We start from the raw sequence: 27,727 nt of genomic DNA on the forward strand, positions 1-27,727 counted from the left end.
TCTAATAGACCCGACCACTAACTACCCTTGTTAATTCTTGCTGTCACTGTCTCCTAAACCTAGGTACTCATAACTACCTCCTACTTGAGGCAGAAACACAAGCAATCTTCAAACTATTTTCAGAGTTTAGAGAGCACAGTCTCTCCTATCTCCGTACCCTTTCGTTCTACAGAAAAGTCATGAACAGTATCCTCCAACAACCCGCCTTAGGTACCTAAGGGTATTGATACAAAATACCCATATTGATACTAATCTCAGATCCAGTTCCTTATGTGGCATAACAATTTACAATCAGACTGCGGCTACAGTTCAGACTTGATGGAAACATATACGTTTCATTTCTTATCCGTACCTTTCTACCACACAATACAGCGCAAACGACGCGATTATCTTAGGCGACTCCTCCAGCAGCAATGGCCTATAGCCCACCGCCGGCTAACATGCCGACGAGACCCTGGAATCCCTTTTAACCACTCCTCCTTACTATCCGAACCCAGAGATAGAAAATCCTAACTATAATGATATCGCAGTTTGTGTTGTGTGCGGTGGTATATGCACCCCGACGGTAGGTCGACTTGAATTCTTGAATTCCGGTCAAAACATTCAACAAGCACACTCTCATAAGACCACTTCAATGCCATATCAGATGCTAACAATCTAAATATATTTCCTTTCACGAAAGAAAAAGAAAGAAAGGTTTCTCTAATGTGGTTCTCTAGGTCCCAAGCGCGCTTTCAGGAGATGTGCAAGGACGAGATTGGATGCACCCGTGGCTCGTCAAGGCAGAAACAGGCTATTTAGAACGGCGTAGAGATGCTAAATACGCGCGTTCCTCTCGTTGTCAAGAGGCGGACCCGATCAAACTTTTTGAAGTTTTGAAATTCCGCGGCGGGGGGGGTGGTTTCAATCTCAGAGGAGGAGAATCGGTTAAGATCGATACCAGCGACGTGGAGATGTACATCCCTATTCATTACGCCTGCTTTGGCCTAGCTGAGAGGTTTTGTCAGTTTCGGACCAGCTGCGACTTCAACTTCATCAAGTTCTCCCGGAGAAGCAACCAATATAGGGTCCCCTCTCGCATCGGTCATTTCTACGAAATCTGGATGCAGCGTGCTCGGATGACCGAGCCAGGTAGCAAAGGGGTCCTCCACTCCCCCATTAGGGAGCGGAAGAGCTACCTTGGTGTCATGTTCGCAACTCGTCTGGAAGTGTATAACGCTTACATCGACCATGGAAGGCTAGGGACGCCCGTTCAAGAAGCTGATCCCTCAGCCAACAAAATGAGAACGACACTAATCATCCTAAGTCGCTTGGTACGCCTCGACAAGCGTTCTGGCATGCCGAGCCCAGAATATCGAACTTTACGGCATGTGATGGAAAGCCATCTGCCCGGAGAGATTAAAGAGATGATCTTCGACAAATTAGAGCCATTCCACAACCTCAGCCATAGACAACTCGCCTGCACGCGCGTGTTGTTGCCCGAGTGGTGGATGGACGAGCTATTAAGCGGCAGACTAATCCCGTGGCTGTTCGATATCGACAAGAGTTATCTGTTCATAGTAGACCTGAGGTTCAGAACTGAAAGACCCGGCGAGCACTTCGATATTAATAATGACTTGGACTGGGAGCTGCTTTGCCGCCAGCTGGGCCAGAGACGCTTGTTCGAGCCGGGAGACATCCTGTTCGGGGTGAAAGAGCTCGAGAACCGCTGGCATATCTGGTGTCTTCTCGACAATGCGCTCCTTGAATCCGGGTTTCCAGTAGGACGTCTTTTCTAACGTGGACTCATCTTATACATCAATTCCATCATCACAATGAGCAACTTTATTTTTATTGATTGATGAGAGATCAGCGACCGCGTTACAGTATACTTTGACCCACACCATCGATTATATATATCCCTCTTTAACATGAATTCCTCTTTTGGTTATACAGCTAGAGAGAGAGCTTATAAGACAAGCTGCACTTGAGATCTGTATATATTGATTACACTTGATGGCGTACAACTAATTTACAATACACTAACCCGCCACCACATCTTCACACCGCCCACACAGGCTATCCTCTTTTGGTGATAAATACCGCCAGCATCGGGGACATTTCGCGTGTTTTGGAGGCAATACCACTACCGCCCCCTTAATCCCACCAACCTCGAACTCCCGGGTATAGGTCCACTCTATCTTCGATGGGGGTTTGGTGTTAACTGCAACCGATGAAACAACGAACATACTTTCCAGTTCATCCGCGTAGGATTCCAGTACCTTCTGTGTCTGGATATCGGGAACTTCAACAAAAACATTGCTCTGCAGAGACGAACCCAAGACCTTGTCGCTCCTGGCAGCTTCGAGGGTTGACTTGACAGCGGTATGGACCGACATGAGCACTGGGATATCTTTTCGCAGTGTGGTTAAGTCGCGGGTGAGGCGGGTAGGTTCAATAACAGGATTGCTGTAGAGTTGGTGGAGCGGATGAGTCAAAGACCTTTATATTTTACTATTAGCATGGTGCAGCTACGGGGAACTTGGCCGGACCTACGAGTCTTCCTTCATCCAGTCTGGACGGTGATCCCACGCTTCTTCAACGAGCAGTGGTGTCACTGGTGTCAGCATCCTCAAAAGTCCGGTGAGTAAAGACTCAATAACACCTCCGCCATCGCCACAATATAGCCGATCTTTCAGAGATTCGAGATAGAAAGCGGAGAGGTCGTTTGTTACCCACTTGTTCAAGACGGCGAATCCCTTATAAAATTCGTAATTGTCAAACGCGTTGCCCACATCTTGCATCGTATCTTGTAGTTGCAGGATTGCAATATGGTCTATTGCCGTTAGAGGTGATGTTCGAGAAGATTTGTGCACAGAGCCGAGGAGCATCTTTATGATAGTGCGGTATTTGATCAGCATAGTATGGATGGCGCTTAGCACGGGGGTTCCGATAGTAACATCATGCGTATAGTCACTACTCGCAACCCACAATCTTAAAGCATCAGGACCCATAGCGTCGTAGGCGGGTTGCCCTTGAGGTGCCGTGTTTCCCTTTTTCCGTTTGATTGGCGGCAAGAGGGTACCGTCCATAACTTGTTGAGGTTCAATGATATTCCCTAGCGACTTGGACATCTTTTTTCCAGCTTGGTCGAGCGTAAATCCATGAGTGATTAACTGTTTAAAAGGGGCGCCTTTCTCAAAGTTGGTGTCTACCTGGGTTCCTGCGGCAATTCGTGTAAGGAGGCTAGACTGGAACCAACCGCGATGCTGGTCAGACCCTTCGAGGTAAACATCTGCGCGACCTGGCATCATCGTCCAACTACTTCCACTATCAAACCATACATCCATGGTATCAGTCCCACGTCGGTATTTCCCTTTCCCCTTTAGAGAGGAAGGAATCCAAATTTCATCGTCAGGGGCATCTGACCACCAAGCCTGAGTTCCTCGTTGATGAATAACCGATATAACGTGTTCGACCACTTCCTCATTCATCACAGCCGAACCCGTTTCGTCATACAGAGACGGGATCGGAACACCCCAGGCTCGTTGTCGTGATATACACCACTCACTTCGACCTTGAACAAAGCTCTCAAGACGTTTTCTACCAGATTCTGGAATAAATCGAACGTTACCCAGAGCTGCAAGGGCTTCTTGTTTAATGGATCCAACATCAGCAAACCATTGCTCAGTAGCCCGAATAATCACTGGTTTCTTCGTCCTCCAGTCATATGGATACTTATGTTGGTGCCTTTCTACCCGTAAAACGTCCCCATGAGGCTTAAGAAGATCGAGAACGTTTCGGCCCCCGCCCTCGTTTACAGAAGGGGCAGACTGAAGTAGTTCAGGAGAGTCGGGGAAAGCATCTGAAGTAAATCTTCCTTGGTCGTCAATGGGAGCGGCCACGTCTATATCGAGTTTCCGACAGACATCGTAATCATCGAACCCGTGACCGGGTGCAAGATGTACGAGTCCCGATCCCGAATCTGCTGATACGAAATCTGCGTGTATAAGAGGTTGAAGAGGGGCATCTTTTCCACGAAGTCGATTGATATACTTTAAGGTCGTCAATTGCGCGCCTTCGAATGTCCCAAGTACCTTGACGTCCTTGGCGCCAATCTTAGACGCAAGAGTATCAAGACGACTCTTGGCGACCAGCAGAGCATCATTTCCATAGCGAACAATACAATATTCTAGTTTATCCTCTACAGCGATAGCTCTGTTTGCGGGTAATGTCCATGGAGTAGTGGTCCATATTACGGCGTATAGCTGTCCCGCAACGTTGTCTCGCACACTTTCAAATTGCGAAAGCGTCTTCCAATCTTCCGTTATAGGGAATCTAACCCAAGCCGCATGTGAAATATGGTCGTCACGGTACTCCAACTCTGCCTCGGCAAGGGCAGTCCCTGAAGAGGGCGACCAGTAGACTGGCTTGAATCTGCGGTAAATCAAGCCCTTCTTAACAATCTGCTGGAATAGGCGGAGTTGCCGGATCTCGAACGTCGCATCCATCGTAGTCCATCGTTGATCCCAATCGCCCATAACCCCGTAGGATCTAAAGCTCTTCATTTGCTTTAGAACTGTATTGGATGCTAGGTTTCGGGCAGACTTCCGAACTTCAACGGGCCCGAGCTCTGACCCCTGAGATTTCTCGAGGGCTTTCAGCTCGATAGGGAGTCCATGACAATCCCATCCTGGAGTATATTCCACTCTTCGACCTATATATATCCTAAGTTAAGTTCCACGTTACTTAAAAGTATGGTATACGTTGTGCTCATCCTCTTGCTGACCTTGTTGTATTTTGACCCTTAGAATCATATCTTTAAGGATCTTATTCAAGGCATGGCCAACATGGAGATCACCATTAGCATAAGGCGGGCCATCATGAATTACAAAAGTGTTATCGGGAGGGCGATTAAGCCTCTGCCATTCATATAGACCATCAGCGCATCGTTGAATATACAACTCCCGTAATTTAGGGAGAGGTCTCGGACTGGCCCACGGTCAGCTCGAGCATGAGAATTCCAGAACAATTAACACAATTAACATACGGGAACTTGGAGTTCGGTAATCTCAAGGTTGTAGACCATGATTTCTGCATGGTAATATCAAGTTCATTGTCTTAGTTTAAAAACTAAGAGTGTAGTATATTAACAATACATGAGTATATCGTATCATAAAATTTAATGCATTCAACTATTGTTTCTTAGGAAGCTTTCCTAAGAATTATTGGTGGGCTAAGACCAAACACTTATCGATATCGATAAAGCTTAAGCCACTACATAGTAACTCAACAAGCAAGGCTGAACAGATTTATCCAATTAATCCATGGAACCTCATCATGTACATAGGTACCTACCTAGATTACCTATTTGAGCCTCAGCCACATATGCAAGGCTATCAAGATTTATGGTACCTGGATCATTATCGATAACAGGAGTGATCTCATAGGTAACCACTGCATCTTACAATTTACCTTTATGTTTAGCTAATAATCCTCCCAAGACACCAATTCATATCGCGAGATGCGTCACGATCTATCCCGCCATGGCGCCCATTCGCCGATATCTCCGCATAACCAAATACTCAGTCCTTGAATGCCGCATATACCTTGATAATCCTGCACTCGTCCATACTTGGCTCCTTAACCCGAGAAACCCCGTACTGCCAAGAGTAATCGAGAGCGTGCGACCGCTCGTATTACCTAAATTACGTGAGGAGCGAGAACGAAGTCGAAAGCGGAGTACCAAGAAGAAAGGGATTAAGGATGTAGTGATAGAAGGTGAGTCGCATACATGAATACCTGTTATTCTATGTCATCACTACAAACTTGTAGATGTAGAATTAGATGTAGAGTGCCATACGTTATCCCTTACGACATTCCGCAGTCCTTCTACGTCTAAAGATATACCACGTTCCCGCAGTTTGTAACACATTGCAGATGATTTCGAGGTATCCATATTCCTCACCGAGACAGCTACCCGCCACGCGCTCCTCACAAAACATAAGCATTTCCATGACACCACGCAAACAAAACTTACATCAAACTCGGGTCGTCTGATTGGTGAGACGAACGAGGTACCTGTCGACGTCGATGCTACAACAGAATTCGGTCCACTCATTAGACATGAAGAGACCGATGATGAAGATGCTGCTGCTACCTTGGCCGCTATTCCGGTGGTAGACAAAACCGCGACGGGTACCAACAGCAGCAGGCGACCCAAGCGCGGCCGCAGGAATACAGATATAGATACAGATACAGAAACAAAAGCAGACGCAGATCGCGAGGTAAACGATCAGCAAAACAACGATGTGGAGATTGTATCTGATAGCCAAGACGGTGAGGACGACAGCCTATTCGTCAACGATGAACCAAATGACAACGCTAGCACGCGGCCGCCACCAGCCAAGAGACGCAGAGGGGGAGGAGGAGCGCCGGAGGGTGACAATGCCGAAGACGACGATGATAAGAAAAAACTGGCTATAGACATCTCGTACGAGGGATTTTCTATTTACGGACGCGTGCTGTGCCTCGTCGTCAAGCGCCGCGAAGGTAACATCGGCGCCGGCCCCCAACCTGCGGGACGCGGCAGGACGTCGGGTACGGGCGGAAGCCATGCGACGAAACATGGGGGCGGAGGCCAGGCCATGATGGAGAACTTCATAATATCTACTCAAGTACCGGCGGGCGCAGACATGTCGTGAACGGTGCCCACAACGGATTCGCGGCTGTCGCGGTAGCATTCATGCACGTCACCCCAATCCTAAAACTTGACCACGTGGGTTATACGATCCAGTCGACCGCTGTAATTTAAATGAATATCTAATATCTGCCAGCATATATACGCAGTGGCTTACTAGATGCATACGGTCGCATGTAGTTCCAGAGCGATCTATTCGATACCTATACAATGTCATTTTGGAGATGGCAGATCGCTCGATGCGGTGTGTATGTGGGCTTGAAACAGAGGCTGTAGAAAGCATCCATTGATTGCCGGTCCTCAGAAAAAAACAAACTCAGATCCTTCTGCGGTGCAACGCGAGCAAGGCATGCACAATTTATTTTACCATGGTATCCGCCCTCTCGAAGGGTGGGATTCCCGTCATCATCTTACGTCTCTGGAAGCATGAAGGCTTCATAGACTTCACACGTTGCCTCTATGTAGATACCTCTCTCTGCCACGTAGTATATGCAAGACTACACCAGCCCCTTTTGATGATTTAGACTAAGCAATCAAGACGCCGATTTGAGAACTATGCATTCTGATGCAGAATACTTTGCAGGTAGCTTATAATGCTGAACTACACCGCTTATCTAGCCCCCAACCCCTATATGCCGTAATGTGAGGGTTTCCCTGTTTCTTTGACTAGGAACTCTTATTAAGAGACAACATCGTTGAATTCTATTGGATCGGCTTTATCGTACGTAAAATATGGGATCTGTAGGCCTTATACGCTTGAAGGTGGCGAAAGTCCATAGTCCTATGATTTGTTCTTAGAAGGGAGAAGAGAGTCATCATGATCTAATTTTTACTTCTCGGCATTTGAAATTTGAAAAGGGGATTATTTTTAGACTATTGTACTCTACATAACAAGAAATTTGTAATGTGAAGTCTGGGATAGATTTAGTCTAACTACAAAATTTCGAGAAGGATAAGATTCCTAGTGGCCGAACCATAAACCCTTAACTTCAAATCGAAGTTGATGGCTTATAGGAGAAGCTCCCGTTTTCCACATACCTACAGGCGGAGTTCAACTCCAGCCTCGGGCCTGCGGAGAAGCACTGTACAAGTTACCATAGTTGAAGAATAATATTCTTTAGGTACCTTAGGTAGATTAGGATATACCCCTAATTGGAACTACAAGGTAAGAATAAAGACCATTGAACATGTCTTCGTAAGGAGTCCTTGATACTATACACTATACCCAATAGTTAAGTTACTTGCAGATCAATGTTCATTTAATTTGTATAGCTACATCGAAAAGAAACTACCTGTAAAAGTGTCAACAATCTACCTGAACTCGTAGGCAAAGGGTAACTGTTTGGCACTTACATTATTTCCTTATTTCCGCAACTCCAGATCGTTAACTAACTAAAATGATTACATTATTCGGTGTTTGACTTTGACTTCAAACACCACGCCAAACTAAACTCACGAATATAAGGGTAGTGTAAAATCAACCAGACATGAATTAAGTTTGTTCGTTTTTAGAACTTACTAAGACGTTTATCCTTACTTACATCCTATTCGCCAATGGCTTAAAGGGGGGCTATTGTGGTAATATAAGCAGTGCATTGCAGGCTTGCACCAACACACATGCGGTGAAGAATAATTGGATTCGTACATTAAATGAAAGCACACTGAACTCATGTTTGAACATTCTTGAGGAGAGAATTGTACAAATTAATCTTGCTAGTAATGAATACCTAGGTTAGATACCTACCTAGGCTAATATGAATCATAGTTTCAAATAATTAGACAATAGTATACGCAAGTATCAATAATGTACGCACACAACCAAGCCTTTCCAAAATGCTATTCATTTCTCAACATCTCAACGTGCAAACTACAATATGCAGGACTATGTATGCGAGGTATCGATTTACGAACGACTATTTTAAGCTTGTCAATCAAGCGCTGGGTATGTACGCATATGAACGCCTAAATCGTGACGTGGTTAGCAAATACCTACATGAAGCAGGGTTAGGTTAGGTATATATGGAGGTAGACAGCAAACAGGGCGGTCGCTTTTACGGCCTACAACCCCATCCGGTCTCCACGATATCCCCGCAGTTCGGTCGTCTCGGCGGTCGATGTTTGTCTCGTGCCTCAGGTTTCCGTGTTTGTCCGAAAAACATAGGCTAGGAGTTATTCGTGAGAGGGTACCTAGGTAGGTAGGTAGGTATTTGCGGGATTAGACTACAGTCCAGGTTGGGGATGAAGATGAAGAGGGAGGCAGGGGGGTGCCATCGTATTGTTCGTATCCAGCGCCAGACGAATCCCTCGCCGCAGCCTCAGAATCCCGGACGGACCTGGTCCTAGGCTCCCGTGAATCGGATACGCGTATCCCGGTTGCGGCGGAGTGCATACGGAAGGCGGCTACTGGAGATATTTCTGAGTCACCCCCCACCCCCCGTAAGCGCTCTTCTGCTTTGAGTTAGTAGGTGTAAACGGAGTCAGCAAACAACCTCGTGAAGATAGGTTGTACCTGGTTGCGCGCGTTAATATGCTCGGCTCTCCGCTACTCCGTTATCCCCATCCAGAGGACAAACGCGCGTAAGCCATATTGTTTATGCGCATTGCACTTATGATGTTGTAAGCAGTTAGTCTAGGAGTGGCGTTTAGATGCGTACGGGCCGAGCTGTGTTGGGCCAGCACCAGTGTATGTAGTGTATATGTCGGCAGGTACATCGAAACAGAACAGACCAACTGATTCGTCAGCCTCCTTCGTTTGTGTGCGGCAAACCCCTGGGTTCTACTCAGCCTGCCTGCACTGCTACGTAAGATGTCTGTATGTACAGTACATTATGATTTTCTTTTTTTTTTCTCGCCGAGTTGTTGCTAGGATTAAGTCTGTTAAGTTTAGGGATTCATCGGGACCCACGGGAATTTTTCTCTTTTCTTTTCTGACGACATATTATTCTCATTATTGCCCAGCTATCGGATATTGCAGCCGGGGTTTGGATTAGCAGGACAGGGTCTAATAACACCGATGCTACGAGGTGGTGTTCATCAGCTGACGATAGGGAAATTTATCTAAGGGAACTTCGGCTCCGTCTATGTTTCACTAGCTGAGTTGCGCGATCCCCAGTAGGTTATACTCCGCGTGTATGGATATGAGGAGGTAAGGGAAAGAGGAAGAACGTGGAGGGAAGTGGAGAGAAGTAGAGGTATCACCACATCAGTCTCAACGGTGCCGTGCCGTACCGTCTTTTACCCACCCTCTTCTACGCAGTCTTACATACAATTATCATCATCTTGCCCCTCTGCCCCTCTGCCCTGACTGGTGTGACACACATCAGTGTGGGTAGTGGGTAGTGCGGGAGAGATGTCCCTTGGGAGAGCTTGCTATTGGAGGATCGGGGGGTTAGATCGAGACACGGGATTGGTCGAGGGAGGATATCGAGCCCTCTCCGTCATTACGGCTGATATCTCCTCATCAAGCTTATCTCGCTGCATTTCAGGTCCAGCCTGCCCAGCCTGTCCAGCCCAAGTCGCATACCATTGGGACTGTGCCGCCAGGGACACGTGTGTCGCGAGATTGCAGATCAAGACGCTTGGCAACCCAGAGCGTCGGATTCCCTCGGCAGGCTTCGCCTTTCGGGCTCCTTATTCCCTTCTACTCCCCTCATCACAGACCATGGTGCGATCCTACATCGGCCTTGCGTTCCGTGTCGTATGATAACGAGCCTTGGGGTCCGCGCCGATCATGTACCCGGATAGTATTTGTTATTGATCTTGTAAATACGACGGTGGCTTGTTCAGCCACTTAGCATCTCGCAAACTACTATTATTACTCATTATTACTCCGTAACCCATGTGTGACTACGTATGTATTGTAACTATGGCTAGACAACCCCCACTGCTACTGTTATGTTCCCGTTGATGCGATAATAGAGTGCTGCCCACCACTTTGGATTTGTGATGGAGGGGTTCGACGAGGGGTCGATCGTCGTTGATTTAGTTCGTACCTGTCAGACCGACTCTTATGATGGAGTTGTTGGAGCTGATGGGCTATAAACTCCCGTCTATCCGTCCTTGGTCAGTTTTTAGTGGCCGCGTGACCAAAACAGAAGGGGTTGGCGCATAGTCAAGCAAGAAATGGGTAATTTTGTGCGAGAAAAAGGTATGACGGGGTTTTGTTTAGAGCTTTGTTTAATGCCAATATCGCCAATATCGTTATGTACCTAGAGATCTTATGGTCTGTGCTAACAAGGGCTAACGATTGTGGTTCGAGTCCTTGTACCTGTCAGACGTAATAGAAATCCTCAGCGAAGTTGACGCCAACACTAAGACAAGTCGATACCTCGCATATCCCCCACAATCCCGGCCCCATACGGTAATATCATGGGCAGATCAATGGTTTCGCGGTACCCCAGCTCCGAGACATGGGAAAAGAGGGTGTGCTCGGATTGCCTATTCTTTCGTTTCTCGAGCCTGGTAGTAGTTGGCAGCCATAAGACCTGAGTGATGGCTTAAGGACGCGCATGCCTTTCTATCTGTTACGCGGGAGCATTTCTGGAAGGAGACTAGTAGTTTCATGGATAAATTCCATAATTACTAACTGCCTACCTATCAATACAATTATAGGTAGAATTATAGGTAAATTATACATACATAGGTAAGCAATAATATGTATCACCGCGGGCGACGACGGGGTTGCAGATGCATTAGGGTCACGCACAAACAATTATTAAGCCTCCTTGCGACAGTTAAAGTGTAAGAGACCATCATGTGCCGCCCAGCTTTATAGTGGTATGCCCAGCTTCGTGTGAGAGCAGGTTCGGCAATGCACGGTTGTATCGACTTCCCGTGTTGAGGAAGGCTGGCTTGCTCGCTTGTCCGTATGTGCGATATGTGGTTAGCATGCACTTGTACGATTCCCATCGTGACCGATGATCAGACCACCTCGTTCGTCGCTATTTACGTATCTTGCTCGTATGCTCGGACCACCTATTGGATAAGGAAATGATAGATGTTCAGGGGAGATATCTCACAGCCCCCTGTCTCCCACGTGGGAGATGAGTGATATCGCGGGGGAAGATGTCTGCACGGTGGTCTGTTCTCAGGTTTAAGTAAATCACGTATGTATCTGATGAGCTGTCGATGTTTCAGAGCCGGGGGATCAACACTCCTCTATTGGCCGATCAGTAAACCCGAACTCAAGTAGTTCAGCTGGTTATGTGTAAGTAGACATACCTATGAGGTACATATCGATCCTACGCCTGAAGATCCGCAGCATCCGCAATGGCAAATCCCATCTTGTTACGCTCTTCTTTTCCTTCTCAGTGGCTATGAATTAGGTACCGATGGTCACTGCCAAGTAGCTAATACCCCCAGCCTAATATCTGGTGACCTTCGGTGTTTGTGATTGTAGCGGTGAGAATAAGCTGAGCCTTAGAATGACGAAATGTATTAGCCATTAATTGTCTCTGTATACGCTGGAATGGCCTTGCAACTGTGTTGCCAAGAATTTGCGAGTATGAAATACGATAGCCTGGAATCGTTGATAATGAGAGCTTGTGCTCAGACCCCAAAGAGGAACAAGCATCTGCAGCTAGAATCGGCATGCATGTCTGCAACACACCTACATCTACGGTGCATGAAAGACGGCTAACCTCTATCTCAGCCTTGGACCTTGGTGATACTTTCTATAGCGTAGAACCACCGCGCGGCGTGGCTCACCACGTTGAAAGTCCTACATACGCATACATGAGACTATCCCAAATCCTGTTCACTCGGTAAGGCTGTCATACCCTATTTCACGTGGTGGTATTGTACCTACCTATAGTAACTAGGCTTGTGCTTCGATAGGCTTAGTTACTCGATTGGAGAATGTATAAGAGGAGTTCTTCGAAGGATTTAGGTGTGCGGTACACCAATGTACCCATGCATATAATTGAAGTTAATGAGTGAGATATATCTGAGTGCTTGCCGATCTGGCTGGTATGTAACTGTGTATGTAATTGTTATATTACAAATCTGCTGCGATTTTCGCGATTCCCGTACCTACATAGCTATACCTCTTAAGGGAGAATATACGCAGAGCGTGTCTTAAGCGAATACATATGCTATAGAATATCATTAAGCGGAAGTCTCTTTGTCTCTCGAGGATTACCCCGAGGTCGCCGGTTATCGACAAACTGACTCCTCCGTAGGTACCTTACGCCCCGACGAGCGAAGGATCCGAATCGTGGCGTTCATAGGAATGCATACTCCAGCTTGTTGGTTCTTAGTGATATCTCTAGACCCAATGCACTGGTAACTTACCTTACCTGCTCTGCTCTGCCGAGTACCATATTAAGCTAAGATGTGGACCTATGTGTATATAGGTAGTGTACATCAGATGACAATATTATCGTAAGCAGGCATATGATTTATCTTCCACTTCTAGGTATACTGATCCTGCATTAGGTTAGGTACTTAACAAAGTAGTGAGATATTATTCTAAACGAAGAAACAACACATCTGTCCAACTATGTAATATCCTTGTCGCATTTTAATTCTGATTCCTCAAAAAACGCGTACTGCCTAAAACTAACTAACCTACTTTTCATCTTGGCCCAATTGTCTAATCAGCTAATACGCCCAAATTTTCTGTTTGGAATTGGTGAAACAGTTACGCCAAGATTCAGAAGAGTGAGATTCAGAAGGGTGATATGGTGGAACCGGTGAAAGCCGATACGTGGGACTGTACATACATAGTACGGTCACGAAAGAAAGGAGGAATGCCAAAACGATCGTGGAATTCTTCTAGAAGACGGTGAGAAGAAATTGGTAGATTAGATTCCACTTTAATCAAACAAAAGCCAGTTTGGCCTCGAAGATCAAGGCCCTAACCCTGATAACCACCCCCGGCTCTTATGGATCGGACTCGCCTCACCTTGGAATGGTAAGTCCGTCCGACCACAAAGTGGAATTTATCGGGATGGGAAATTATTCACCGAAAAAGCGAGGCTTCTAGTTCTAGTATATGTATCAACTAGTAGATCACAGCCTCAGCAACGACTTTTCCACTTTAGGGGTGTCTTCACGGATTCTAACGTTCATAACCACGGCATGCAGCATGCTTAATACATACATACCCGTTCACTAAAGACTTGTTAGCTCGTATTATGAATGCCGAATATTTCTTATTCAAGCCTTATGTATGTTTATCCCGCGTTACTAGTTCTACATAATGATGTCTATTTTAAGATACAATAATAGCAATTACATATCAATAACGACGATATTGCTACTGAGTTGCATATATTAAAACCTGACGGGTGGGTTGTATCACGTATGTATTACTGCGTTAAGTTAACTGTAACACCTTGTGATACTCCCTCATCGCATGAGAATCACGTTGATAGAATGTCGGCAGCTCTGCGTGTATCGACTTGTGATCATCAGGCCTCCAGTTCTGAATTTGTTGAATTTACTAAGAAGTCAGCAACACTCGAAGATTCTACACAAGGCCCTGAAGTTCGATGTTCATGGATGATACTAACAGGGGATTACGTATGTATACTTAGGTATGTAGTGTATGTATTAATGAAAGAATATGGGGTACCTCTTGTACATTACCATCATCATCAGCCCTGTGAGATGTCAAGGGTAAAAGTTGGTGGCGTCGAAATACATACCAGTAACCCATCTGCAGATGGATCCTAAAGTTATCGTCCCTAACATTTTAGTCTACGGGATATCCACAGATGAGTGCCCGAGGTAGCTCGGCGGTCAGCGAGTCCCCTCAAGAACAGCCTGCCGATTACCGTGTCTAAAACGAACCACGGCCAACACATCATGAGTCATCTCCTCAGGTTTGACCCAAACTTCTTCAACTTGGGCACGACAGCATCTCGGCCCCGTCTTCAAGCGCAAGTTTACTGTATATTAAACGATCATATAGCCAGTATACATACATATGCAAGATGCAGAAGGATTTTGACGAACTCTGACAGGGACTCTGACAGGGGTCTATTGGTGTTTTCGTTTGCGCTACTCTCTCGTACTATCCTTTTCTTTCTGTTCCCGGAGAAGAAATTCCTTCACATGGCTAAGATGGAAAAACAAAAACTGAAAAAAAGGTAACATTTGTAAATGTCAGGCCTGTATCGCCGAGATCTGTCCCCATCTAGACCTTGCGGCGCCCCTAAGGAAGATCGCCAGTGGCTGGCTGCTGTTATGATAACTGGACTTTTGCTTCTTCTCCATTAATTGCCTAATGGAGGACAGAAGCTATAACGAGCCGAGCAAGTCTAGCACAGAAATTTAGTTGAACCAGTTGAACCAGAGGGATTAGGGCTGGAATGCAGGGGTTTTAGGCCAGCTTTTGTCAGATGTCGTTCAGGGTTTCGAGGCCAGCTGACCACTCCTTGCATGCTGATAAGTAACGAGATTCAACTTGACGTCGCAAGTTACAGGCTCTCGGCATTCATCAAATTAGAAAGAAGCGATCTCCAGCGCAGCACTTGGCCTTAACACTTACATCACTTACATACCGTACCTCACGTACATACACTTACATGTTACATCCTATGTATATCCAGTATTGTAATATAACATAACACGAGTAGGATCGAAGGGTTATCGAACAACATCAGTTTGCATGAAGACGATGCCAATTAACTCTTAACTTTGGAACTGCTATTTGTTTAGCCCGGTTCAATTCCCAATGGATCGTTCGTAATAAGTTAATACATGTTCGAACACGACCGAACGCCTTTTTTTTTTTTTTTTTCCTTTAATGGATAAAATTTTATGGTCTCTATTCACCGCAACGCCGTCGTTCGATACATACGTACATAGTTCGCCCGTAATGAGAGGGTCCACTTCCCCTGGTCTCAAGAAAAAAGCTTTGACTCGGATCGAAATCTCATCCCAACATAATATCCCACACGCGAAAATTCTGTTAAGATTGTTCGTGACGTTTGTGGAGCCACGATAATCAAGTGGAATCTCCTCAAGTGTTCTATGAGTCTTCCATGAAGTGGATAGTTATTAGTCTGAGGTCCTTAGATCTATGGATGTAATGCTTCCGAAGACGCTTTGACTGGTTTTAGATATGTAGTACGATTTCACCATATTGACCGCTTGAAGAGAGAGAGAGAGAGATGAAAAAAAAAAACATGTCTCTCCATAACAAATAAAATAGCACTATTCAAAATAAATAATGCAAGACAAAAAAAAAGATAGTACTAACTAGGCTTGTCCTAGTCTGGCAATGCGCAACCTGCTATTTTGGGTAGTGCTCAATTTCAGGTGCAATTAATCTACTATGCGCGCCATAAATGTAAATGTACAGTACATTGGACAAAATGTCTTGACAGGGATCAGATGTATGTAGCACATGCTGAACTTGACAGGGTTGTCAAGGGGCTTATGCTTGTTTCATTTTCTTCTATGGGTGGGATACATAACATGCATATATTCTATGTAGTTATGTATTATGTATTCATGTATCTACAGACCAAGGTACATACTATGTACAGGCCACCCCCGTCCATGTTAGCCAAGTCCTTCTTATTCCCTGTCTCCATTTTGGGCTGCGTCACTGTGGCCCTACTAGGGACCAGGGTATTGGGGGGATTATTTTTGTCGTTCGCTCGTGAAGCTTTGCGACACGGCCAGCACGGCTCAACATGGCTCGACAATGTACCTCCCATACCTGGTTCCGTACGGTAATCTTACTGCGAGATTAACAGATTTGACACTTGCTAACCTACCTAATGTACCTGAAATCTGGCGGTGTACTTCGTAATGTCTTGTTGTACTATGGTACTAATTAATTATTATAATAAGCCTTGGAATGGCTAGGTATCTCCTTCATCTCTAGTAAGAAGACGATAATTATACATAAGGCGGCCTGCTCCCATCTCCCCCAGATCTCTCACCCATCTCGAATTCATCTAACAGACCAACAAGATCATAACTGACGCAGCTATATCTATTCTATATATCTCTACTACTACATCTAAAAGCTCATCTTACATCTCTTGACGCTTGCGCCTCAGCTACTACATAACCTAGCTATCTTAACTCATCCACAAGTTATCTTATAACACCCCTATATATCAAAATGGCCGGCATGACTCCCGAATTCGATATGTCCTCGCAGCGACCTTCTCAGCTCCCGCCTTGCCCGGGACCGCCGCCCAGCCGACCTCTGCCTCCTCTGCCGAAGAGTGGCTAAGCTGGGTGGCTCTTAGTGAAATATTTGCACTCGAGTCCTCCAGACTCGCCGATAAGTGCCGGCCGTCGACGACCATAGATCGACGAAGAGGACACAGAAAGCCTCGATAGAAGCAACAGTTAAGGATAGAATCGAGGCGACCAGAACGACATAGGCAATCATCGTCGGATGATGCGCCATCGGGGAGGAATTCTTAGGGTTCCGCTCACTTCCATTCTGCCCTTCTCCAGCTCTCGACTTTCATACAAAGGTGCATTCGGGTATGCAAGTGATCGCAAGCGGTGCGTTGCATTTTTTATGCGCGCCTCAAAAATTCGCTCCTGCTTTCCGCACCCCTGGCACAGCTACGGCATCGTTCGCTCCCGGGCACATGCACGAACCCTGCATCGACATTTAATGAGCGGCTGAATGCAGAATCATCCATGCCATCATGAAGCCGCCAACGTACCACATCGTCGAATACGCATCGCGATCTTCCTAATTCTGCATTCCGCTCGTAACACCTGCTCCGCATCTCTAGAGCTGGACTCTCAATGGGATCAACTCCGTTATACATTCTCTCAACATCGCCCCGGGGGTTGATCTGTACTATTTTCATGGGGTATAACACTTTTAATATCGGGCCTTTCGGCCGTCATGCATTGGATGGAAAGTTATATCAGTTATTTCTGATTGGGAATACGGGGTCATACTAGTGACCACGGGGTGTTTTGGCATTTCACTTTTTTTACGTCGTCCACTGTACTATAGAGATAGCATCGTCGGGGTGTCTTCTGCAAAGAACGGCCTCGCGTGCGTTGGATACCCTCGCGGGAGGATGACGGCAGACTTTCACGATACGGGCATGGATTTGGGGGGGTTGGTGAACGGAATAACCATGAATGATACCGGGGGATCTGCGCTGAAGCAATCGGGCCCATTGGAATGAAACGAACAAGACTATTTTCACTCATCTGCAATGCATTTTGACTAGTCAAATTATAATAAAGCTGTCCTCGCGGCAGTTATTTTTCAAACAAACTACATTTTCTCCATTGATTAATCTCAAGTGCTTGGTCTCGTCTGATCCCTGGTCTCTCGGTTATGATCTTGATCATGTACTTCATGCATTGATTTCCTACTTTGGGTAATTCTATAATTCTATAAGTGGGCCATCAAGCTTGCACGCTTGACAATACCATAATGCCGTCAAAAAACATGCCCCATATTGTAGTGGCTAGTATGGGGTTCTTTTTTGACGCTATTCTGCATACCTAACCGATGCGAGTCATTGTTTTTGATCGCGGTGGGATGTAAGAGCCACGCAAAGTCGGTGAATCAAGGCTAATCTACTCACCATCTGGGATTCGATATGCAAAGTTCCAAACCCAGCAATCGGGTCTAGACGCCTACGGCACGCGCGCGGCCCGCTAGGGAGAAGAAGAGGGGCTTTTCGCAATCCATCGGATATCTATCCCTTACATGATTGTCTCGAAAATAGTCACCATGACTTGACGATCCTAATAATCAAAGTAGGAAATAGAGTTCGAGTCATTTCCTTGGATCTCCGGGACCTAAGCTTGATGCTAGATGCCGCGGGATGACGAGTATGAAAATGCGATCATATTCGGTGAACCAGCACGGCGGGTATGCAACATGACTGAGTATATTGAGATCAACTCGTCATCCAGTACACTATTTCAAATAACTACATTATTCTCACGTTCTTCTCACGTGGGTCAGTATTGAGCTCTATGAATGTATGACTCGTGAAGATATCACATCTTTAAGTTACTAATTACCAAAGCGGTCAGCAGCACGTTAGACTTACATACTGACAACGTACTTTACTTTAGGTAGACTACCCTACGTTTCCTTAGGTGGAACAAAAGCGCTATATCAGTAGTAAATATTGGGCATCAGGCGCCATTACATACATATAATTAACCTAGTAGAATTAGTCCAGATCCATTACAGATCCATATAGGAAAACTACCTAAATCATTTAATCTTTAGCTTAGCCTCTGTATACTACATACAGAATCTACTACATACAAAACCCAGATATCAAAACCGAACCAGCGGCTAGCTACATGATGTACAAGCTGCGTTCGAAGGATCGAGTACACCGCATCTGTCACGAAGACGGAGCACAGCGCCGCGGCGGGTGAGCGGAGTGGGGCGGAATCGTCGTAAGCCCGCCCATATCTGGCTTACATGGTTCTCTTATACATATGGAGTTACATACGTCCTTAAATGGTCTCTTATACCCAAGTTTTCCAAGAAATCACACAAGACTTTATTAGCTTAGGACACACAATAACAGGCCGCGTGACCCAATCCTTAGTGTTAGTCTGATGCCATGTCTCTCACAGACGTGGTTGGCTTTCTTTCCTTTTCTCCTTTCCCCCGCCACGGATCGTCGTGATAAGGGAAGAAAGTACTGTACATACCTAACATACCTCACGCAAGAGTACCGGTAGCCTAGCCTAGACGGGATTGACTTGAGCCGATGAACAGTTTCAATCTATGTATAGTTATGTCTATCAGCTGTTCCAAGTTAAACATAAGTTAATATCAAGGCAGCATTTTTTAGTAATTCGGAGAGGCGGGCTACGAGCGACAAGGCTAACTCGACGATCTCTTCCCGTCGGCTCTTTGTGAGACTTACCTAGTGTAAGTAAATGGGCGGTAACTCGGCTTTGCACTTATTTCAACCCTTCACACCAATGCGCGTTCGGCACCGCGTCTGATTCTGGTTAGTGTAGCTTATAAGATTAATGTTTCTTTTTTTCCATCCGTTCTTCGTTTCTTCTTCTTCTACTTCTACTTCTTTTTGCCACCCCCTGGATCATCAGGGGGAGGCGAAAAAGATACTTTGAAATATTAAAGTGACAACGGCGTTAGAAATGCTCAAGTTTAATAAAAAAAAAAAAAAAAAAAAGCCGGGTGTTTTACCTCATCTAGTCTCAAGCTTGCGTGGTACATCGCACATGTATCGTCGTATGTATCGTCGTATGTACAACACGGGACGGGCACTTAGAGAAAATGGAAATGACCGGCCGATAGCAGTTCATCTTCGGCCGTCTAAATTGTAATAATGACGTCAAAGAAATATTGTAGGGATTATTCACGCTTATCAACACGTGCAACTAGATCCTGAAACGGGGCGATAACTAAATCTGGGGGTGATTTTCGAACATATTCCCAACACCACGAGGTTTACAGGTTTACAGGTTTACAGGTTCAGAATCAACTAAGAAGGAATTAACAAGGGACGATCGACTGCAGCTCCAGCTCTAATAGGATAGGATATGATAACTAAATCTTCATGTTGCGTTCGTAACCCGATAGTCCGTGCGCGCACACACACACATACACGAAGTCCGGGGTCTGGGGTGGCTGCCTCTCGTGCCAGACGCTCTCGTTAACTGGATCTTCGGTTACGATTTTGGTAACTTTTAAAATCGAACTAAGTGTAATTATCACTTAATCACTCAGTTACTACGCTCAGTTATTACGACTGCGTATCGAAGCTCATATCACACCCATTCGGCCCTTTCTATTGGATGGTTGGGAGTTGGGCATCATTCCCGGTTCCTCTCTGCCAGCCTTGGATACGACCGACGTTCCAAAAGTACCAAAAGTTCCAAAAGTTCCAAATGGCTCTTGAACTTCATATCTGGGGTCCAGCATTCGGGCTTGATTCTATCGATCCCGAGTGTCTAGCCGCCGTTGCATGCTTCCGCTGCTGCATCCCCCGCCAAGATTGGACCCTGATCGCCAGCAATGACGCTGCGGTCAGCTCAGATTGTACGGCCCCATCTTGATCCTCCCCTAATTAAACAAATCTTATGATATCCACCTCAAACATTTCTTCGCCTAGTCGCCGACGATTAGCAGCTGATCAAACAATTGATAGACCGCCTCCCTGCCTTGAATCACAAAGGTAGTTGGACTTCTGGATACTCGGATATCGTCTCGTATCTTACTAAATACGGAATTCTACATTTTGACAATGACCTCACACCGCCGCAGAGGGCTGACTCCCTCGCCTGTGCCTCTTTTCTAGCGACTCGTGGGTCTGGTCTGCTTGCTATGTCGCTTTATGTCTCGCCTAGGGCATGGATTGAGATGACTCGACCTGCCTATTCATCCCTGCTGCCATTTCCGCTCACGTGGACTGTCCCTCCAGCTATCCGTGCCGCTGCTGTTGACAGGGCTGAACATCTTGGCATTGGCTACCTCGCGGCGGAAGTAGATACGGAGGAATCCTCATCTAATGGTCCAGCTGAAACAACGTCAACTGGATTTCTCCGACTCCGGGATCGTCTTGGTCCCCGTAGGACTATGCAACCTGAGCATACGGTTGCTATCCGATTCCAGCATTTCGCAGAGGACTTTTATTCCGTCTTAGATGAACTTCGCGGAGACAAGAGGTTCTTCCTGCGGGATGACAAGCCGTCATCCATCGATTTTTTAGCCTATGGATACCTCCAGTTAATGCGCGTGCAAACGCCGCATCCCATTCTTAACAACGCGCTAGAAAAATCCTATGATCGCTTAGTCGTATTCGTGACAGAGCTACGTTCCTATGGAAACTATCAGGAATTGCCGTGGAGGGAGCCCAAGGCGAGGGGTGCGTTGGGTCTGATTGGTCGCTTTGCTGAAGGATCAATCGAAGCCATCCCAGGCGTCGGGGACAGCTGGCGAAAGTGGCATAAAGGCAGCGTCGACACCCGGGACAGCGATGACGTGAGAGATCCTACTCAGCTGATAATTGCTGTTGGGGGAGCTGTCACGAGCGTGGTCGCGCTAGGCTTTATGACACTCTTCCGCGCGTTGTCACCCTTCGGTGCCAATACGCATCGTTTCGAAGCAGCAAAGGAGGAGAAAGCCGGACTACACCAATTTGGCGAGATAGGCGAGATATTAGACGGGTTACCTATATGAGAACAGCCCAGGAGTTTTCCGTCTAGAAGCGATACCATATATGGAGGGACTAATATGGAGGGACTAATATGGAGGGACTAATATGAATGTAACTGTCGCCGTTGACTCTGAGCCCGGCGCATCCCCAAGAAGGGATATGTATTCCGTGGCTGAGTCTGGCTTTGAGTTTAATGACCAGTCAAAGTGAACCATGCTTGCGTAATTACACAATTGCGAGACGCTCATGGTGTGAACTCGTGTGCAACGACTGGATGTTAGTCTAGGTTTGTTCGGCGTTTAGGCATCAGATACCACTAAGTTGAGAGAATTTGCGACTAACAGCTGCTCCTGAGCGTCCAGGTTAACTGTGCCCTCTCGTTTAAAGAAATTACGCTTGCTCCTGTACACAACCCGCATCATGTTAAATCTAATAGCATAAGCATATATCCCATGTTATAACCACATCTCGTTCTTATGCGCAAGTAATCCTTGATGGATGAGGCTCTGCTGCTTGCCGGGTCTTGTAGTGTAGGTCTAATTTTCCCATACGCACTGCGAACTTAGTAAGATATATGTCGAAGTTCCGTAGGAGTGCTAAATCAGAGCGCTGCTCTTACACGACTCCTATTTTTATAGATGCACAGAGGCGCAAAAGTACTTTTGTGTGGGTAAGTATGTCAGACGCGGATGCGGGATTCCTTAATTAGGCTTCTAGAAGCGTTGGCGTAGCTATCGTGGTTGGTTGGCTGGCTGGGTGGATTGAGGGCAATATCACCTGAGTTTCTCTGGTATGGACGGAAATGTTACTACTTGCAGCTAAGGCTTAAACCGCTCCTTCTCATCATGTGTAGACGTGTACGTTGGCTTTTATCCATGATGCATGGCGTATAGACTTAATATCTGGTGTCATATCAAGTTGTTAGTGCATGTATATATTTAAATGTTACGTGGCTAGGGGGTATTTAGTTAGTGTACTACGGAATAGCAATTTAGTATAGACTTCAAGTAGCCTATGTGTTATGGTCAATTATTAACTGATGAAGTAGAAATCTTGGCTGAGTCAGTTAGCTACCTACCTAGCCTTAGCACGTTTTGCTTGCCTTTGAATGAGAGTCGTTGCTTATTTGTGATAGTGTCTATTAATTCTATTGTAACTATTCATAATTGTTTCTCTTACTAGACTCTTCTATTCGCCCTATTAGGTAGGTTAGGCACCTAACGTATAGTAATACAACGGATAAGGTGAATAATGTAAATGCGAGTTGCTCCAGGAACTCATTACTTTGATAATGGCCCCTTTCACACTATTGACTACTATTCGGGTTGAAATTTGTTTAAGTTTGTAGATCTACCTAGTTATACTTAATTACATGTTATGGACGTTGAGTACCTTGGGTATAGTCCCTAAAATAAATAGGACTCGAGGCGGAGGATAGTTGAAAGGTAACAGGTAGTTAGTTACCTTGTTGAACTAATACAACACTTCTTCCTTTATGCATCTGGTGTTAGTAAAAATGCAATCTAGTAATCGGTATGGTTTAAGGTGAATGGCTATAGTACCTGAGAAATTTCTTTTGTATTTATATGATATTCATACTAAAAACTCTAGCCCCCTTACGGTGCTCGATTATGGTCTATATTGAGGATCTTTTTAGCAATAACACTACGCCGATATTAGAATAGCGACACCAACAAGGCTACTAAACCTGTCGGATTTCTTTCCCAACCATCTCGGGCCGTTCTATCTCCCACTCATCTCGGAGTACTGCAAATGTTAGATCGCTGACTAGCAGACTCTGACCTAGACTCCAAACCAGAGTAATGGCGTAGAAGAAGTTTGCGTTTCCGCTGCCGGCATAGATCCATAGGTAATAGAAGGAAGGGCCTAAGAACGAGGAATAGAGTATGGTTGAGGCTGCTAAGAAACTGTATCGTAGAAGCGGAAATACGTGTCTGAACAGCGGCACCATGGCAAGGAATAAACTCGTATCGGCAATGTTGGGATATGGCTTGAAGATGGCGAATATTCCGAGGAGTATAGTTAGCACGGCGAGTGGTTGTGACCGGATGCGAATCGAGAGACCCCCTACGTAACATGATAGGTGCAACCAGAATACGCCAAGGAAGAAGGCGCGGAAGCTGTCGAACATCTCGATGAAGAAGTACCACCATAGTCCGACGTTTGGTGTTAGGTCGGTTAGAGTCAACTGGATCCCGTAGGTCGAAGCAAGGAATTCCCAGGACCCGGTCAGGAGGTAGGAGCTGACGAATAGGACCGAGAGACACAGACTAATAGCCGCTACATTGATTCCGGCAAATTGTAACAGCGACGAGGTCTTTCTTGAGGCATGTTGCCGGTCGTATGCCAAGAGGATTAACGGAGGGAGGAGTAAGATGGGATACATGGAGAGATAAGTGGCGAAAGAGAGAGCTAGCATAGAGGTGAAGGGGTTGCCAGCTATTGCCTTTACAATCGCATGTAGTATGGCGCATGTGGTAAAGACATTGGTAGGTCGACCCATGCATGTCGCGATCGTGAATGGGTTAAAGAGGAAGCTGTACGGAATTCGTATTAGTCAAGATTCATATAATAGTCAATAGTCAATAGTTGCAATATAATGACATACATGGCTGCGACGATATAACCACTCCATCTCCTTTCCTTACGGGCCGAGGTAAAGAGTCTCGATGCGCTGGCTTCGCCCGACTCGGCGATCTTGTAAAGCGCATCCGCGCTGAGCAGGTCGACTACAATGTAGAGGATATATGCGAATATGGGATATGTCGACGGGTCTGGGAGGAGAGAGAAGAGCGGGAGGAGCAATGGCGCCTGGTGGTAGACGCCGCCATCGTACGGAGAGACATTGTGATTATACAGGAATAGGCCCTCTTGTACTGTAAAAATGGTAAGCTTATAAACCATGATCTTTGGGGAGAAATAACATTAGATAATATTGAATAGATCTTACGTCGCTTGAAGCTTGTTACGGGAGTCGAGATCTCGACGCGAGCCGTCAGCAAATCGGGAAGTCCAGGAAAGAAAGCGAATAGTGTTAATCGTAGCAGAGCAGCGGCGGCATATAGACCGGCTGTCTCTTGGAAATTCATTTTATCGCGTTTCATAATGCAATGCCATCGTCGGCGACGGGTTTAGTTGTGATTAAGGATCCGCACTTAGAGTTGGACTCAAAGTTGGACTCAAAGTTGGACTCGAGAACCCGGGATTACTAAGTTGATGTTCGTGTTTCTCGGAATTTGAAGTCACGACTTCTCAACCTATCCCGTGTCTTTCTTGGCTCTTTCCAGCTGGACGTATTTCAGGGCAAGGACAGGGATCTGTTTGCTTTTGCGGGACTGCATTGGTGGCAGCTATCCTTATCGATAATACGTACTAGAGCAACTTGGGATTAGCCCCGGACCCCGGAAAGCGGTCAGGAACGGCAAATCTAATCTTCAGAGCTAGCAAAAGAAAAAAAGTTGCGCCCCGCCGAACTTTTTTCTAATCCAATTCGCCTATAAGTCGATACATGTCTGGCTTGTCGACTGCTCAATTACTCTGAAAAAAGGACACAGAACAAGACAACTAATCAAATCCAAGTCGTCAAAATGGGAAGGATAAAGAAGAAGGGCGAGGCAGGAAATGCTAAAAACTATATCACGAGAACACAAGCTGTGAAGAAGCTTCAGATCAGTCTTCCGGATTTTCGAAAGCTATGTATTTGGAAAGGGTAAGGCAATTCTTGCACCAATTGAGCAATAATAATTCACATGGTCGAATATATGCTAACTTGGGCTTCAGAATATTCCCTCGAGAACCGAGAAACAGAAAGAAGGCTTCTAAAAGTTCGACAGCATCCACTACCTTCTACTATGCCAAGGACATCCAATACCTCTTGCACGAGCCTTTACTACAGAAGTTTAGAGAGCAGAAAGTTCTCGAGAAGAAGATCTCAAGGGCACTTGGCCGTGGCGATGTTAGCGACGCAGGCCGGCTCGAGCGCAATGCTTCAAGGCCTGAGAAGACAGGCAAACCACGATATACTCTCGACCATGTCATTCGAGAACGATACCCGACTTTCGTCGATGCGGTACGCGACCTTGACGACTGTCTCTCTATGCTCTTCCTTTTCGCGAACCTCCCATCTACGTCCACAGTCCCGGCTAAGATGATCGCGCGTTGTGAACGACTTTGCCTCGAATTTGAGCATTACTTGATCGTATCGCAGAGCTTGCGCAAGTCGTTCTTATCGATCAAGGGTATTTACTACCAGGCAAACATCCAAGGCGAGGACGTCCTATGGCTTGTGCCGTACAAGTTCAACCAGAGAGTTGTAGGAGATGTCGACTTCAGGATCATGGGCACTTTTATCGAGTTCTACATGACCCTCTTAGGTTTTGTCAACTTCCGGTTATACACTTCAGTTGGCTTGAAATATCCGCCCAAGTTTGACCAGACTAAAGACGATGCAGCTGGTGAACTTGGTGCTTTCCAGCTCGAAGGCAATCTTGCCACAGCCGTATCAACCGAAATCCCGGCGCAGCTGACGAACGGCGACGCGGAAGCGGGACCGGACCCTAAGACTCAGGCCGAAGTGAACAAGCTTATTAAAGAAATGCGAGAAGTAGACGTTGATGGGGATCGAGTTGAGATTGACGCAGACAAAGATGAGGCTATGGCAAACGCGATTGACAAATTCGAGCCAGCCGCACCCGGAGGTGATATTCTGCCCCAGCCGAGCTACTCGGGAAGTGAACCCGAGTCGCTTTTTGAGAACTGCACGTTCTATTTATCTCGAGAAACACCAAGACAGTCCCTAGAATTCATACTTCGTGCGTTTGGCTGCAAGCGTATTGGCTGGGATGCCGTCCTAGGCGAGGGTGCATACACAACCAACGAACGGGACCCATCTATTACACATCAAATAGTCGACCGTCCAGTCGTACAGGCTGTTACGGAAGAGGATGGCGATGGCGAGGACAACCAGACAGCACAGAAGCTTGCATCAAACCAAAGGATGCCTGGCCGAATTTACGTCCAGCCACAATGGGTTTGGGATAGTATCAACGACGGGGAATTAAAACGACCAGACCTCTACGCTCCTGGGGCTCAATTGCCACCCCATTTGAGCCCATTTGTGCAGAATACTCAAGGAGCTTATGATCCGACAATACCGCTAGAAGAGCAACAGACCGAAGGCGAGGCATTGGAGGATAGCGAGGAAGAGATAGATGAAGATGAGGAAGTAGACGCCGATGAGAATGATGACAGTCTTGCGGTTAAGAAAATACAAAGCGCGGCTGACAGCATGGATATTGCTCAATCAGATGATGGTGATGAGGAGGAAGATGGTGATAAGGATTCCTTTGGTGGGTTCTCAGATGAGGAGAGAGCAGCGAATGAGTCGGAGGACGACGAGCAGGCTGCCGAATTGCAATACCAGCGGGAGCTCGAAGCTGAATTAACGGGCAAACCGATTAAACAGACACCTTCAAATCCCCAATCTAAGGCTAAGGTGGAAGCGAGAAAGCGACTCGCGAAGCAAGCCAAGGAAGAGGCCGAAGAGCTCGAGAGGGCGAAGGGAATGCTTAGCAAGAAGAAGAGAAAGCTGTTTGAGCAGATGCAATACACTAACAATAAGAAGAGTGCAGAGGACCAAAAGCTTAGGGAGAAGAGGAGAAAACTGGAAAAGCAGAAGGCAAAGGAAAAGGCATAGATTTTTATATAAAGGTACATCGGGTAGCTGTTTTGATAATACCACCGTAAGTGTTTCTTGCGGAATGACTATAATCACGCTTATATTAAAAGTGACCATTGAAATAAATCTTTGAGCGGGAATGGTATCATGGTTCTCTTTTGGGTTTTGTAGTTCTAGTTGGTTAGAAAATTTTATGTTTTTAATTGATGGATGCCATCTTGGCTAAAACTATCCAAAATCAAC

At 46.1% G+C, this 27,727-nt stretch overlaps 7 protein-coding genes across 7 annotated transcripts; 4 read left to right on the top strand and 3 right to left on the bottom strand.

Annotated features, from left to right (window-relative positions):
- Positions 1 to 179: 179 nt before the first annotated feature.
- On the top strand, positions 180 to 1,778 carry F4813DRAFT_400872 (uncharacterized protein; the record flags this gene model as incomplete). Its single annotated transcript, XM_049248324.1, has 3 exons — positions 180 to 210; positions 498 to 565; positions 720 to 1,778. The coding sequence occupies 3 exons, from the start codon at positions 180 to 182 to the stop codon at positions 1,776 to 1,778; spliced, it is 1,158 nt and encodes a 385-aa protein (XP_049094634.1).
- A 79-nt stretch (positions 1,779 to 1,857) lies between these two features.
- F4813DRAFT_377315 (isoleucyl-tRNA synthetase) lies at positions 1,858 to 5,202 on the bottom strand. Its single transcript, XM_049245222.1, has 4 exons — positions 5,030 to 5,202; positions 4,769 to 4,971; positions 2,536 to 4,696; positions 1,858 to 2,481 (listed from the first exon to the last, which is right to left on the bottom strand). The coding sequence occupies exons 1-4, from the start codon at positions 5,077 to 5,079 to the stop codon at positions 2,022 to 2,024; spliced, it is 2,874 nt and encodes a 957-aa protein (XP_049094635.1). The 5' UTR covers positions 5,080 to 5,202; the 3' UTR covers positions 1,858 to 2,021.
- Positions 5,203 to 5,354: 152 nt separating this feature from the next.
- F4813DRAFT_377320 (uncharacterized protein) lies at positions 5,355 to 7,429 on the top strand. The gene is made up of 2 exons (XM_049245223.1): positions 5,355 to 5,760; positions 5,920 to 7,429. The coding sequence occupies exons 1-2, from the start codon at positions 5,526 to 5,528 to the stop codon at positions 6,681 to 6,683; spliced, it is 999 nt and encodes a 332-aa protein (XP_049094636.1). The 5' UTR covers positions 5,355 to 5,525; the 3' UTR covers positions 6,684 to 7,429.
- Positions 7,430 to 16,758: 9,329 nt separating this feature from the next.
- Positions 16,759 to 17,057, bottom strand: F4813DRAFT_394481 (uncharacterized protein; the record flags this gene model as incomplete). Its single annotated transcript, XM_049247572.1, has 2 exons — positions 16,759 to 16,878; positions 16,923 to 17,057. 2 exons carry the CDS (start codon positions 17,055 to 17,057, stop codon positions 16,759 to 16,761), a joined length of 255 nt encoding a protein of 84 aa, XP_049094637.1.
- Positions 17,058 to 19,979: 2,922 nt separating this feature from the next.
- On the top strand, positions 19,980 to 22,252 carry F4813DRAFT_377335 (Tom37 C-terminal domain-containing protein). Its single transcript, XM_049245224.1, has 2 exons — positions 19,980 to 20,669; positions 20,779 to 22,252. The coding sequence occupies exons 1-2, from the start codon at positions 20,426 to 20,428 to the stop codon at positions 21,807 to 21,809; spliced, it is 1,275 nt and encodes a 424-aa protein (XP_049094638.1). The 5' UTR covers positions 19,980 to 20,425; the 3' UTR covers positions 21,810 to 22,252.
- Positions 22,253 to 23,107: 855 nt separating this feature from the next.
- Positions 23,108 to 25,059, bottom strand: F4813DRAFT_304062 (PIG-U-domain-containing protein). The gene is made up of 4 exons (XM_049240800.1): positions 24,758 to 25,059; positions 24,416 to 24,683; positions 23,349 to 24,344; positions 23,108 to 23,277 (listed from the first exon to the last, which is right to left on the bottom strand). Exons 1-3 carry the CDS (start codon positions 24,909 to 24,911, stop codon positions 23,489 to 23,491), a joined length of 1,278 nt encoding a protein of 425 aa, XP_049094639.1. The 5' UTR covers positions 24,912 to 25,059; the 3' UTR covers positions 23,108 to 23,277; positions 23,349 to 23,488.
- A 242-nt stretch (positions 25,060 to 25,301) lies between these two features.
- Positions 25,302 to 27,699, top strand: F4813DRAFT_377337 (Pescadillo N-terminus-domain-containing protein). The gene is made up of 2 exons (XM_049245225.1): positions 25,302 to 25,516; positions 25,588 to 27,699. Exons 1-2 carry the CDS (start codon positions 25,395 to 25,397, stop codon positions 27,500 to 27,502), a joined length of 2,037 nt encoding a protein of 678 aa, XP_049094640.1. The 5' UTR covers positions 25,302 to 25,394; the 3' UTR covers positions 27,503 to 27,699.
- The last annotated feature ends 28 nt before the right edge of the window (positions 27,700 to 27,727 follow it).

The sequence above is a fragment of the Daldinia decipiens genome (genome assembly GCF_022478715.1).
Source record: "Daldinia decipiens strain CBS 113046 unplaced genomic scaffold F4813scaffold_62, whole genome shotgun sequence".
NCBI classification, from domain to species: Eukaryota; Fungi; Ascomycota; class Sordariomycetes; order Xylariales; family Hypoxylaceae; genus Daldinia; species Daldinia decipiens.

Bases quoted from the DNA above. Each gene is read 5' to 3' on its own strand.
- F4813DRAFT_377337 (XM_049245225.1), top strand. From the start codon at position 25,395: ATGGGAAGGATAAAGAAGAAGGGCGAGGCAGGAAATGCTAAAAACTAT. The intron at 25,517-25,587 runs GTAAGGCAATTC...CTTGGGCTTCAG, and splicing joins AAGCTATGTATTTGGAAAGG to AATATTCCCTCGAGAACCGA.
- F4813DRAFT_304062 (XM_049240800.1), bottom strand. From the start codon at position 24,911: ATGAAACGCGATAAAATGAATTTCCAAGAGACAGCCGGTCTATATGCC. The intron at 24,684-24,757 runs GTAAGATCTATT...CCATTTTTACAG, and splicing joins CGTAACAAGCTTCAAGCGAC to TACAAGAGGGCCTATTCCTG. The intron at 24,345-24,415 runs GTATGTCATTAT...AATTCCGTACAG, and splicing joins GGTTATATCGTCGCAGCCAT to CTTCCTCTTTAACCCATTCA.
- F4813DRAFT_377315 (XM_049245222.1), bottom strand. From the start codon at position 5,079: ATGCAGAAATCATGGTCTACAACCTTGAGATTACCGAACTCCAAGTTC. The intron at 4,972-5,029 runs GTATGTTAATTG...ACCGTGGGCCAG, and splicing joins TTACCGAACTCCAAGTTCCC to TCCGAGACCTCTCCCTAAAT. The intron at 2,482-2,535 runs GTAGGTCCGGCC...TAAAATATAAAG, and splicing joins GACTGGATGAAGGAAGACTC to GTCTTTGACTCATCCGCTCC.
- F4813DRAFT_377335 (XM_049245224.1), top strand. From the start codon at position 20,426: ATGGTTGGGAGTTGGGCATCATTCCCGGTTCCTCTCTGCCAGCCTTGG. The intron at 20,670-20,778 runs GTACGGCCCCAT...AACAATTGATAG, and splicing joins CGCTGCGGTCAGCTCAGATT to ACCGCCTCCCTGCCTTGAAT.
- F4813DRAFT_377320 (XM_049245223.1), top strand. From the start codon at position 5,526: ATGGCGCCCATTCGCCGATATCTCCGCATAACCAAATACTCAGTCCTT. The intron at 5,761-5,919 runs GTGAGTCGCATA...AACACATTGCAG, and splicing joins TAAGGATGTAGTGATAGAAG to ATGATTTCGAGGTATCCATA.